General features: G+C 40.1%; 1 protein-coding gene across 14 annotated transcripts in view; it reads right to left on the bottom strand.

Moving 5' to 3' along the window:
• The window catches only part of Erc2 (ELKS/RAB6-interacting/CAST family member 2), an 841,097-nt gene that overhangs the window by 435,120 nt on the left and 392,922 nt on the right, over positions 1–13,055 (bottom strand). For 8 of the 14 annotated variants that reach the window (XM_021202981.1, XM_029541494.1, XM_029541492.1 and 5 more), the window contains 3 exons: positions 9,411–9,551; positions 6,275–6,415; positions 2,070–2,105 (listed from right to left, as the gene is read on the bottom strand). In XM_021202981.1, coding sequence (XP_021058640.1) covers positions 2,070–2,105; positions 6,275–6,415; positions 9,411–9,551 — 318 coding nt within the window. The remainder of the gene's footprint in view (positions 1–2,069; positions 2,106–6,274; positions 6,416–9,410; positions 9,552–13,055) is intronic. The other 6 variants (XM_029541503.1, XM_029541498.1, XM_029541500.1 and 3 more) reach the window with 1 other exon arrangement.

Below are 13,055 nucleotides of genomic sequence, written 5' to 3'. Positions count from 1 at the left end.
AAGGAAGGAAGGAAGGAAGGAAGGAAGGAAGGAAGGAAGGAAGGAAGGACAGATGATGGACAGACAGGGAAACAGGAAAGAAAGGAGAGGAAGAAGAGTAGCACCTTCTACTTAAGGGTGCCTGAGGGAGGAACGTGAGCGCATGCGCATTCTTCCTCGCCATGTCTGCGGTAAGCTGGCCTCTTACTCTCCTCTGTTATATCCTTCTTTACTTTTTCAATACCATGGCCATATATCACTTTTATAACTAGGAGAAACGCGGTCATTTTAGAGACTTTTAAGGGTAGAAAACCCATCAAACTGCATCCCTATCAGAACCTCCCCTCTCCCCCCTCAAAAAAAAAAAAAAAAAAAAAAAAAAAAAAAAAACCTGGATCCTGAATATATCTGCAGACAAGGGGAGTTAAAACAAGGAGAGCTGGCAATATTCCCAGGATGCCAAACCATTTGGTTAGCTTAATTAACATGGGGAAGAATGTCAGCCTAAGACCTTGAATTAGTCACTGGAAACTGCTTTTGACTTGCTGAGGCCAGGCCCTGTGTGGAAGAGAAGGGGAAAGTAGAAAACGCCATGCCACTAAGCCATTTCTTGACCCTATCTACTGGAGAAGGACTGGTAGACTCCACCTACTGTCCTGAGAATTCTCTGCAGCCATAGAACACAGCAATCCCTCTGTGTTTCATATGCACAAAGTACTACAGACTTAGCTTCTCTTCCTGCCCCTAACTTGTAACTATGAAAAAAATGTTACACAATCTTGTTTTAGAAACATTCACCAAAAAAAAATGCATTAAAAAAAAAAGAATCAGGTTTTTCAAGCTTCAAGATATTCTGATTTATTATTGTTATTGCTAATTATTTATTATTATTATTATTGCTAACCTTTCTTAACCTCTACTGTCTTGAGCCTATTAATTATGACTTTCATCCAAATGTTAGGGGAAGGAAAACTTGAGCAGTTTGTTTGTTTGTTTGTTTGTTCGGTTGGTTGGTTGTTTTGGTTTTGGTACTCTGCTACGATCCACGTGGAGTACACTTCAGCACAGCAGTAGGGATTATGTTTGTAAATGTGTTTGTGGGATAAGATGCAGGGTCCAGGCAGAATCTATGAAGTACACCAAGCATCTTGCACATCTGCCTGTACACAGGTGGAGGCTGACTTAAGAAGTAACACTGTATCTTGTACATCCACCTGTACACAGGCAGAGCTTGGCTTCAGAAGTATCACTGTGTTGACTGAATTACTTCCTTTAAGAATTTCTATGTTTCTGTGATGTATACTTATTAAGTAGAAGACAATTAAAGTACACAACACATTACCCTTGCCCAGTGACACATTCTAGTGACCTTCACTTACTATACCTCCCAGTAAGCCAGTCTGTTGACAAAACAAAAATATTTCTTTTTTTCACTAAACTAAACAAACAAATAAGTGTTTGATAGGGATGCACATGTCATTAGGATAAAGATCAAGTGGGGATATTTAAACTATTTTATTCATTTTTGAACTAGTTACCTGCTTTTCAGATTTCATTAAACTCAAGTCAGAAAAGCTACATTCCGTTGTCAGTAGACTATGTTGTGATCTGCCCTAGGACCTGTGAGATATTCTGAACTTTTACAAACCCTACATTGCTGTTAGGTGTTTATCAGTCACAGCTCAGATATTAAAGTGACACTCAGCTTAACACAGAGTTCATACATACAGCACACATATGAGCTGCTGGCTGTTCTACAAATGCTATCACTGTGGCATTGAAAGATCTCACAGGTAATACCGTAAGCCTAGATCTTCAAGCTGCTTAGCTTTGTTTTGTTTTGTAGCCTGAGAGCTGAAGCTGGGAAGAAGTTAATGTCAGAGCCAGCCATATTTCTTTGGCCTCTCAATTTTTAAATTTTGAGAGAAATGGCATTGGCTTTGTGCAGATCATTCCTTTTTGACAGAGTGGACACGGGAAGAGACGGATTGGCATTTTGGAAACTTCCCCAGTGTGGCACACTTGGACATGGGCTCAGGGGATCCTCATGCTTTGATATGTTACAGCGGGAACTTTCAGAAATGACTTACTGGATTGTACATCTGATTGAACAACTGTTCAGCTTGCTACATTGCAAAGTGGGGTGGCATTGCCGCACAGACAGGGAAAGAAGGAAAGATCCAGAAAAACAGCATTAGCTCAGCAAATCCAGTGCATTTGCACAGACGAGCTGCTCTTCAAAAAAAAAAAAAAAAAAAAAAAAAAAAAAAAAAAAAAAAAAAGGAGAAGAAGGAGAAATTTCAGTTTTTAAACATTCCACAGTGAAAGTGAAGGCTCGGGGGAAACACAAATGTTGACTTTGGCTCCTAAAAAAGAATAGCTGAAATAAGAAATTTAAGGTTTGTGTTACTTTCCCTTTCTCAAGTTAAATAGCCCATGAAATAAAGAAAACTGTCCACTTTTGATGATACATGAAGTGCTGGCCTTCAGCAATGAATCAGAAGAAGTACTTTAGGCCAAGCCCACAATTTATTACCTGAACTTCAAAGTTGGAAATAATAAAAGATTAATTAAATATTATCATTGAATTTATAGCTCTTCTTAGGTAGTAACATAAGACTAAATGTTCTACTTGGTGTCTAACTTAAATAGAGAACCAGGAAGCAGCAGGCTAGCAAACGCGAAGGATCAATAAGCAGGGAAGTACCATACAAGTTTGAATGGGAAAAGAATTCAAGTCTGCACAAAGATGAAAGGAGCGCACTGTGGTGTATTATCAGTCTACACTGCTTCAATTTAGAAAACGTCATTTTTAAAGGTATCCTGTTATATTCCAAGTGCTTTAGTACCTATAATGGGTGCCTGTCAATTTTGCACAGTTATATATGTTAAATATTACTTGTAAATAGTGTTCCCATGTTGTATTTATTAACTGTTGACACATTAATTTGAGGCTTAAGTTTAAGGTATTATACATAAAATCCTACAGTAATTATTATTTGGTATTAGGCTGAGACAGGATGCCTGTTTCTTCAACTGGAGTATAGCAAATAATGATTTTAACATGCTTTATAAAAATCTCCTAAAGCATGATATTGATTGGAAAACTAAAGGGAGAAGTCTTGGTTCTTTGGATTGTGGCTTCTCATCAAATTCCTAAAGATTCAGGTCAGTTAACCTCTACAGCTTGAGCCTTTAAACAAAATCATTCAATAGACATTATGGTCCATACATCAACAATAGGTTTTCTCAATCCCCAGATAACTAACATTAGTGAGTAGACTTAATTATTATACACACTTAGAATTAGTAATTAGGCCTTACCTGGTTAGCATTGCTTAATTAACTCACTAAAATCAGCAGTTTCCTCACACATGAATATTTGACGGTCATTTCTAAGAGTTTGGGATAGAATACACAGAGTCCCTTTTCTGTGCATTTTTATCACAAAATATTTGAAGATTTCATAAGTCTATATCAAAAGGTATTTAAAATGGCTATGTATACAAACTTCTTCACAAATCTTTGTGTAAAAAAAAATTAGCTTACTTTAGACAGGCATTGATAATAGGCTAACAAGTTAAAAATCTCCATTGTCACTGGCAGACAACAGTCTGATCAACTAAATGCTATTAATTTATACTGTCATATGGATTTCAGAGGGGAAAAAACTACTTTAAGCATCACAAATCTTGAGTAAGATACTATTGGAAAAACCCATAGGGTATTTATTACACAAAATGATTATATTTTCAGCTTTTATTTAGTTAATCTGTCTTAGTCCCAAGTCACAGGTCATTGTATTTAAGGGAGGCAAAGGTGCCCGTCTAAGCTTTCGGCGTTGCTTAGCTTTCCTTAGTGGTGTGATTAAGTGTGCATTCATATGCTGTTGTCTTGGGCTTTGAAATATCCAATGGCGAGCTCACTTCGTTCTAAGGTAAGGTTTTAATGGAATTAGAGCAAAAATTAGAGACTACTGAAAAAACAATAACTCCTTCATACCTAAATTGAGTCAATACTAGAGAGCCAGATGAAACAATATAGCATCTGTAGGTTAGGTATAAAAATATTTAAATTATCATTACCTTTTTAAGTTCACTGTACTGTGTGCTTAGGAGATGGCATAAGACTATGTAAATACTTGGGAATTAGTTACATTTTCATGAATTAAGTAATTCCCTTGCAGTAAAGCACCTTTCTGGTGACACTGTAGAATACTAAAGTGACATTAAATACCATGCTAAAAGGTAGTAGGACTAAATGGGAGCTTAGGAAAGGCATGCTACAAGTGGACAAATCAAGCCAAACCGAAGCAGGCTAGGGTGAAGTGTATGGGTATAGACTCAATAAACAAATTGAACTATAAACATGGAGACTAGAGCATCAAAATGTGAACCTCTTCTTCTTCCGTTTGTCACTAGGGGATTTCAAAGGCCAACACTGAGTTATACTGACTAAGGGGTTATGTTCACCACATCTGTGCAGAAATCCTACATGTAGAGCTCTGATCTCCATGACGTGGAGGGCGTTTTGCAGGCATGGGTATGCTTGAGGTTCCCCTGCCACTGCTACAGTGAGGTAAGATCATGCACAGGCCATTTCCCTTCGCTGCAGTGTTACATTTGAACATGTTTCAGCACCACTAAGCTATTATATTAAGTAAATGTTAGTATGTTATGGAGTATAATACAAATATGTTAAGAAAATTTTTCATGCCCCAAATGCTAAAATGGCCAACTCAATCTCCATCTAAATAGCCTCAAATGGGGAATTTAAACTCTTTCACTTACTAGTCCAGATTTCTGCCTTACTAAATAGTATTACTTAAAGTAAGGGATATGTTACAACAACCCTGAAACTAACTTTTTTTTTACAAATTTTCTTGCCATATTGCTAAAAGATATTTGCTAGGCACAGTTCACTTTATTTTCCCATGTGCCTGTGTGTGTGGTGTGTGCTTGTGTACATGACTGTGTATGCCCCTGGATAGACATGAAGCAGCCAGAGATAAACATGGAGCATCTTCCTGGGTCACTTCTCTACCTTATGTTCCTAGACCTTGACATACTGTCTCTTACTATCCTGGAACTCACCAACTAAGGAAACTGAGAAATCCAGAGATTTACTGCTACTGCCCAGGAATGGAGGAATTACAGGAATATGTCATTCTGCCTGGTATCTCTTTCTGAGGGTCTCCTGGGGATAGGAGCTAAGCATTTCGCCCAGAAGCCATCTCCACAGCCATTCTTTCTGAGTCTTAGTGAGTAGATTTCCTTAAGGGTAAAATTTCTCATGGTGATTTTCCTAAAACCCCTCTGTAGAAAAACAGTTACATTTCAATTTGTATTGCAGAAGTTCATAGAAAATAGAATATTTAAATGTTAATCATTCAAAATATTTCTTGTATAGATGCATGTACTGCTCATATCTTTGGCCATCTGTGCCACCCATTTTCATAACTATGGTTGATAAATCCCCATCTAGTGTGCTGTAGGTCACAGGCTAATCCTGTTGTATGCTTTATTTGAATGCTAAGATTCTTATCTCTCCTGGTTAAGTTTATACGTCATCAAGAGGAACAAAAGACTTAAATTAATAACGTTATGAGTTTTATATGAACAATGAGTGCAGACAAACCAAACAACGTAGGGGAAGAGGGGAAGGGACAAGGCATGACTCGATGCACTCTACAACAGTGTGCAGGTTGTGAGAACAGCGAGGGCCACACGGAAAGAGCCTGCTTTCTTTTCCAAAGATGTCTGACTGTGACGAGCTTCCTCAGACAGTAGAGCATTATTAATTCACTAGAAATCATCATTCTACAGATGCACTAGGGACCTGGCTACTTCAGTGAACATCTAGAAACTGAGTGTTGCCAGGAACATGTTTGCCAAATTATATTACAAAACTTGACCTACTTCTGAAAGTTAGAAAAATTTGTCAAAATATAAGGAGTCCTCTGGATTCTCTCCTCTGTTGGAAACATTCTCGTTCACCCTTCTCAGAGAGTTTAGATTTTTCCCAGAGACTAGTGGCTAGGTGTTATTCTTTCAGCTCTGCTACTATTTTATCTTTTTCAAGTTTTCTTTTAACAGGAAACTTCAGATAGTTTTTTTTTTCTTTTCAGATTTAGAGAGAGAGACTTGATGCAGACTCCTTGGGAATCAACTTGGGTGTTTAATTAAAATCCTTTCTTTAGCCGACAGCAAATGATGCGGAATTTGTTTATTTTGTTCCTTAACAGTGCTATAAATTCATTCTAAAGTCAGCACAATTCTTCTTAGACCACCCTTACCTTTTTTAACTGTGCCTCCAGTTTGTTGCATTCCTCCTTCTTTTGTTCAATGGCTATTTCTAGAGACTTCAGTTTGGAGTCCCTCTTCAGTCCTGCGGAAGCTAACGAGGATGCATGTTCTTTGAGGTCGATTAAACTAGACTGAAAGAAGAAGAATGCTAGTAAGCAAAACATCATGATTTCTCCTGGCAAGGTCATCAGCATACATCTGCTGATTCCACACGACTCAATAAAGTACGCATTAAGCAGAACTGGCACATCTTACTAAGGGAGAAATAAATGGACCCTAACCTGGAAACTGAAGTTGGCTGGCTTGCAGAACAGAGCAGGATCTCATTGCCATAGAGTCAAATGTGCCTAAATGGAGCAGTCGGTACATGTAGTTTTCACATCTCAAAGCCATGCTAATGATAAAAGTCCTGAGCTGACCTTTTAGTATCCCATCTACAGACACCTAAGCTCTCCAATTTGTGTTTCTTGTCACTAAGCTGTATAGACTCTGAGACAGATCTGAAGCCCACTACTGACTTCGATGCTTCTTTCCAGGGATAAATCAAATATAAAGGAAACATCCTATTAAACTCTATCAAATCCCCTTTCTTTTAACAGAAACACAATGATTAAATTTTTCAAATATCTCCTAGTAAATCAAAGATAAAGTTCTAAACCTTAGTAGTCCAGATTCAATAAATATGATTAATCTCCCACTCAGATACAGGGCTGCCTGCCTATATTGCTGAGTTATCAACCATGTCCAGAATTCTAAACCTCCCTAAATAGCTTGAATTCTAAAATCCAAAGAAATAAATACTTGAAGACATATCTCTGAACACAGTTTTCACTATCTATTAGGGCAATGCTCATCACCAAATATGAAATGGCTAAGAACCCCTGCTGACAACAATGGACAGTTTGGCCCTTTCTATCATCGTTGTAACAGTAAGAAATGTAGTGAGCACACAATGTTCTCTCAGTAAACAGTGACGCTGCCTACTGCTTCACACAAGACCCTTCCCTGATCACTGGATGTCCATAATGATGGAGCTCATCATTGCCCAGCAGAAAGCTCCTCCTATACACGTGAATTATTTTTTTTTTCAAGACAGCAAGCTGAAGTTCATAGTCACTCTTTGTCTTGTCCAAGGTCACCTAGCCATTAAAGGCAGGTCCAAATCTCAAACTGAAGTCTACAACTCTAATTTCACTCCCATGGGGGCTGGGGGAGGGTTATGAAGGACCTATAATCCAGTCATTTGTCAGAGTGAAGGCAGAGTATCACCCAGACTAAATCATAAGTTCCCTAAGAGCCGCAGTTCTACTTTGTTCGTTTTTAAATAGTAAGTTGCCAGCTGTGATGGTCGGCTTTATTTGGTTACTCTGAAGCTCCTAGTTAGTAATCTAGGTGCTGTGAAGAGATTTTTCAGACATGACTAACATCTGTAATCAGTTGATTTTAAGTTTTAAGAAGATTATCTTCTGTCCTCTGGGTGGGGCTGGTCCTACTCCTTGGGGGGAAAAAAAAAAGGCCTTAGGAGCAAAGCTTTCCCCTGTGGATGATAGCAGCAGCCTGTGTCTGAGTTTTCTGTCTGTACTTCCTGGTAGTCACGTTACACCTGCTGGGCTTGCCCAGCCCCCTGCCCCCCTGCCTTAGAGTATAAACCATCTCCTTTCAGGGAGTCCCTTAATTTAGTTAAATTTATTAATCTGGGTCTGTTTCTCTGACTGAACCCTAAATGCCAATGCCAAGTGAATTTGGCCGGACCTGAGTATTCCCAGAGCTGCCCATATGATGCTCCCTGTACCTAGCACGGCTTATGGAACTGTCTTAGTCTAAAGCTCCTGCTCGGCCATCTTACCGAGGTCTGTTTTGTTGTTGTTGTTGTGGTGGTGGTGGTGGTGGTGGTGGTGTTTTTTTGTTGTTGTTGTTTTTGTTTTTTAACTAAGAGTGAAGTTTAAGGTGAAAACCCTCCAATGGCACTTCCAAATCCAAATAGTAAAGAATCTTATAAATGAGCGTGAATATGCTTCTATCTCACGCAGATGGCAAATCCATCCGGTCACATTTTGCAGTACAAAATGTGTTGAAGAGAACTGTATTTCTTATCGCCATGACAAAGAAATGAGCCCCTCTCTAAAAATCCAGTAAGCATCAATTTTAGGGATAAGAAACTGTCCTCTGGATCCCTCAGAACTCCTCTTGCATCAAAGCTGTAAGTCCCTATTTAGGAAAAGCTGTAGCAATCTATGTGGAGTTATCACCATACGAGGGATGGGTAACCATGGATTTGCTGAGAGAGTGCTAGCCATGGCTTAGAGAGAAGGAGCATGACAAAGCCAGAGCCATCTGCAGAGACTGGAAACTTCTGGGAAACAGAAAGCACTGTGGCAGGGACAGCTGAAAATAATGGTAAGGAAAATAAGGCACACAGCTGCTTCACCCGTGTCTCCATTTCTCCACCAGCGTATACTCGCGAATACTGATATGTCTGATGAGCATCCCCTGGAACATGGAGATGGTGGCCCCAAACAACTGCTCCGGAACCCCCAAACAGAGTTCCTTAAAATATACTTAACTGTCTTACTGTAAAATCCCAGAAGACACTTATACTCTCCATCCATCTTTGCTATAGTGTGAAGTGGCGGGATGGCTTTAAATAATCTACCATAAAATTAAAAAAAAGCCTAAAATTTTGTGTTCGATGTCATATTTTTTACCTGGGAGATACTGGGTGATCCATTTGAGAATTGCCAGTGAATGCAAAATACACCCCCCCCCCAAAAAAAAAAATCACTAGTAAGCAACATGGAGTTATTATTGCTGTCGTTGCTATGTTAACTGATGTTCAAGCAAAAGATAAGAGGACCTAAAAACTTCTCGAAGACATACAAGTTAATGAGATAAAAAGTTAATAAGGTTAATAAGGCAAGTTTCTAGGGACCATATTGCTGAATGGTAAACATGCCCAGTGGTATCACCGGTGAAGGGAGATGCTGGAACCGCTTTCCTTGGAATTCAGGCAGCCTTGTTCCCCGAGTCTCCACACTAATCTTTGGGTTCCCTAAGACCGTCAGGGAAATAAACAAAGACGGGGATTTGAGGGCTGCAGCTATGATGGACTTGTTTTTCTGGACTCACCTCTTTCTCTGTCAGCTCAGCCTGTAAAGCGTTGACCTTCTCTTTGAGGTCTTTGTTCTCCTTTCGAAAGGATTCTATCTCTTCGAGTCTTTCCCGATCATCTCTCTCCCTCTGCTCTTTCAAGCGCTCTATTATTCTCTCCTGCAAGGCAGAAGGAACACAAGGGTTGATAATTCATCAGTGTGCATCACTGAGCCTATTGCAAAAGAAAATCAGGGACAATTCAACGGAAAATTTCTCTGTATCACAGTATCGTGTGCACGCGTGAGTGTGTGTGTGTGTGTGTGTGTGTGTGTGTGTGTAGAAATATGTGCAGGCTGGTGCATGTGCAGAGAGATCCTGACATCTTTTATGTTCTTCAATCCCTCTCTACCTTAATTTTTGTGATGAGTTCTTGTTGCTCTTGAAACTCACTCACATGGCTAGTCTGCTTGCCTGGTGAACTATATTGATCCTCCTTATTTCTTTAAAATGCTAGGATTACAGATACAAACTTCCATGCCCAATTTTTTTATTTTAATGAGCGCACTGGGTATTGAAGTCAAGTTTGTATTGCTTTGTAGGAAAAACTTTGTAGTGGTACCTCTATTCCTGGGAGAAATAACATTATTGTTATTAATTATCATCATTATTGTTATTATTAAAAACTTATGGAAGCTTACATTGTAGTACAAAAATATATTTCAGCTGGCTGAAAAATAAAACCAGCCAAGAAAGAAATCGTGACCCCCCCCAAAAAAAATTTCTCTTCTCTAACCACAGCAGGATGGACCACTGATGTTCAGTCTGTGAGCTGCACTTCATTCACAGTCCCTGCAAAATGCCTAGAGCAGGTCTAGAGGCAGGAGGGTCAGCCAGAAGCTCCTCAGCGTGGAATCCCTACACAGTGCTGGGAAGAAGCAGGGTGCACTTTTGGTCTTAACCCTGCTTCTGTGGCTTCTTCATTTGGCGTCCAAGGATTGCATGAAGACTCTTCTGAGACTACAAAGAGGACTACTGGGTGGTGAGGAGCCGGGCCTACTGCCCACCCAGGGCTTGAGGCTGAGCTAAGATATTGTGAGACAAAGAGAAGCCTGCCAAGAGTGTGAGTTGTTTCCTTTTATTGTTGGTGTGTCTTGAGATGTATTCCTTTCAGTGGCCCCTTCACAACTGCCGAGGACTCTAGAAATCAGGTTCAGTTTAATTGAAGTATAGACATCTCTTGCGCTGAGAATTTACTCTGTGCCAGGGACTCATATGAACTTCTTATTAGTTATGATCACAATCTCAAGGGCACAACTGTAACTGGTGAAAGGGCAGAGATGGAGCCTCCTAGAGTACCCAGAGGCTATGGACTCATCCATGGTGACCCTGGACGATTGTCGACACAAACTGAACTAATGAGGAGAACATGAGACAAGGACAGACCTGCCTTGAGTGTGGCTTTTCCAGTGTGTCTAGAGACAGCTTGTTGCTGGTGGTGGTGCTGCTAGTGGTGCTGGTGGTGGTGCTGGTGCTGCTGCTGGTGGTGGTTGTGCTGGTGGTGGTGGTGGTGGTGCTGGTGCTGGTGTGGTGGTGGTTGTCTGTTTTTCCCAGTGGTCTCTTGACAACAACTGGGAACTCCAGAATTTGGGTTTAGTTTGAGCAAAATGAGGATATTTCCTGCACTAAGATCTTATTCCATGCCAGGGACTGTCACATGTGTTTAATGAAGAGGGAAGCTAGTTTGAATATTAGCCTGTGATTTAAGATCCCCTAAGGAGGCAACTATGTTGTCAATTATAATAGTGTATATACCTAATGATTTGAGGAGAAGAAAAATAACTACTGTTATCTTACAATTTTAAAGCATATAGCATATAGTACATTATTAGGACAGTGGATGGCACAGAGAAAATGGGTCTATTAATTATGCATATTTATTTCTTCTTGATCCCGGTTATGGTCTTATTTTACTCTGGAGGTGAAATGCTAACTGACTAGATCCTGTGTGATCCATGAGGGAAGAAGTGGGCACAGTGAACTATAAAACTCTACGGACTTTTAGCAGCTTCAGACTTCCAGGCCTTCTGATCTTTGCCTGTACAACAATTGTCAGTCTACCTTCTGGACTCCTCTATCCCATCCCTTAAATCACATAGATGCTGCCATGACATTTCTCAACCTCCAATGAAACCATGTCACCCAACTGGAAACTTCCCAGAAGCCCTGTGGTCAGATATGTCACACTTAACTGCCTTTCAAAATCCTTACAGTTTTGACTTAAGTTCATGCTTCCAGCTTAGTCTTGCAAAGAGCAGCCCCTGAGTCCAGAACTGGACAACCTGCCTGGCACACCGCAGGGTACTTTAAAAGGATGGTAGAAGGAAGAACTCAAGTCAAGGATCCTCTTGACTTCAAAGCAAGGGTCATAAAATGAAGAGCTGTGGTAACATTTAGAAGGTGTCAGAGTTATTTGGAAAGTAGGTCAATTTGCTTTAAACACTGGGTACTACTGTCTAGGCATTGAGAGAGAAGGAGGGAGAGGGGGACAGTGGGAAGGAGAGAGGGAGGGAGGGAAGGTGGGAAGGATGGAAAGAGGGAGGGAAAGAAAACAGAGAAATAGAAGCAAAACAAGCATTATAATAATTTAAAGATTATTGATGATTCAGTATAATAAAATACTCCTCCATTGATCACAGAACTAATTTAACTGTCACATGTAGAGGACCAGATGTCAAAAACATGTGTTAAAAGTCCCTAATATGCCAGGATCCACTTGGTTAACAACTAGCTTGCAGAAAATCCAACACCACATTGCTCTTTGAGCCCTATTTGCACTGGCAAGCTCCTTGGGCACTCATTGGCTCTGCACAGCTCTCTTCACGAGGTGCTTTATCAAGGGGTAGGGACTACCTCAGTGGCCTGGGGCTCTACTGTCCAGCTTTCCCAACTGCTTATCTGGAAGGTGACTACAGCAAGACTTGGCCAGACTGGCTTTGTAAACTCAGTGGGGTTGAGCTCTTGAGCTTCTGTGTGACATACTCAATCTTAGTTTCCACTGGAGCTGAATCTCATACCCAGGCCAGCCTCATGGGTGCTAAGTAAATCCTCTACCACCATGCTTTGTCCCTGCCTAAGTGCCTTCTACAGTTGAATGAGTTCCTGAAAGTTAAAGTAAGAAACACTCTCCTGGTGCCATAATAAAAGGGAAACAGTAAGGCAGAGTTTGATGTATTCCACACACCAGCCGAAGACAGCAGGCCATTACTTATTAAAGACTGGGGATATCGTTTAGTGTAACAGCACTTGCTAGAATGTGTAAGACCCCGAATTAGATTACCAGTACTATAAAAGGAAAATTACTTATACACCCTCAAAAATTTACTCATTTTTTTCTAATTTACTGATTTTTTTCATAACATACCTTATTCCAGAGCAGTGGTTCTCAACCTACAGGTGTAACCCCTTCAGAAACCTTTTATCTCCAAAAATATTTATGTTATAATTCATAACAGTAGCAAAGTTACATTTATGAAGGACCAGTGAAAATAATTTTGTGGTTGGTGGATAACCACAACATGGGGAACTATGTTAAAGGGTCACAGCATCAGGAAGGTTGGAACTGTGTTAAAGGGTCACAGCATCAGGAAGGTTGGAACTGTGTTAAAGGGTCACAGCATCAGG

The sequence above is a fragment of the Mus pahari genome, chromosome 8, assembly GCF_900095145.1.
Source record: "Mus pahari chromosome 8, PAHARI_EIJ_v1.1, whole genome shotgun sequence".
NCBI classification, from domain to species: domain Eukaryota; kingdom Metazoa; phylum Chordata; class Mammalia; order Rodentia; family Muridae; genus Mus; species Mus pahari.
Note: the sequence above shows the minus strand (reverse complement) of the source record. Positions and strands in the feature narration are given on the sequence as shown.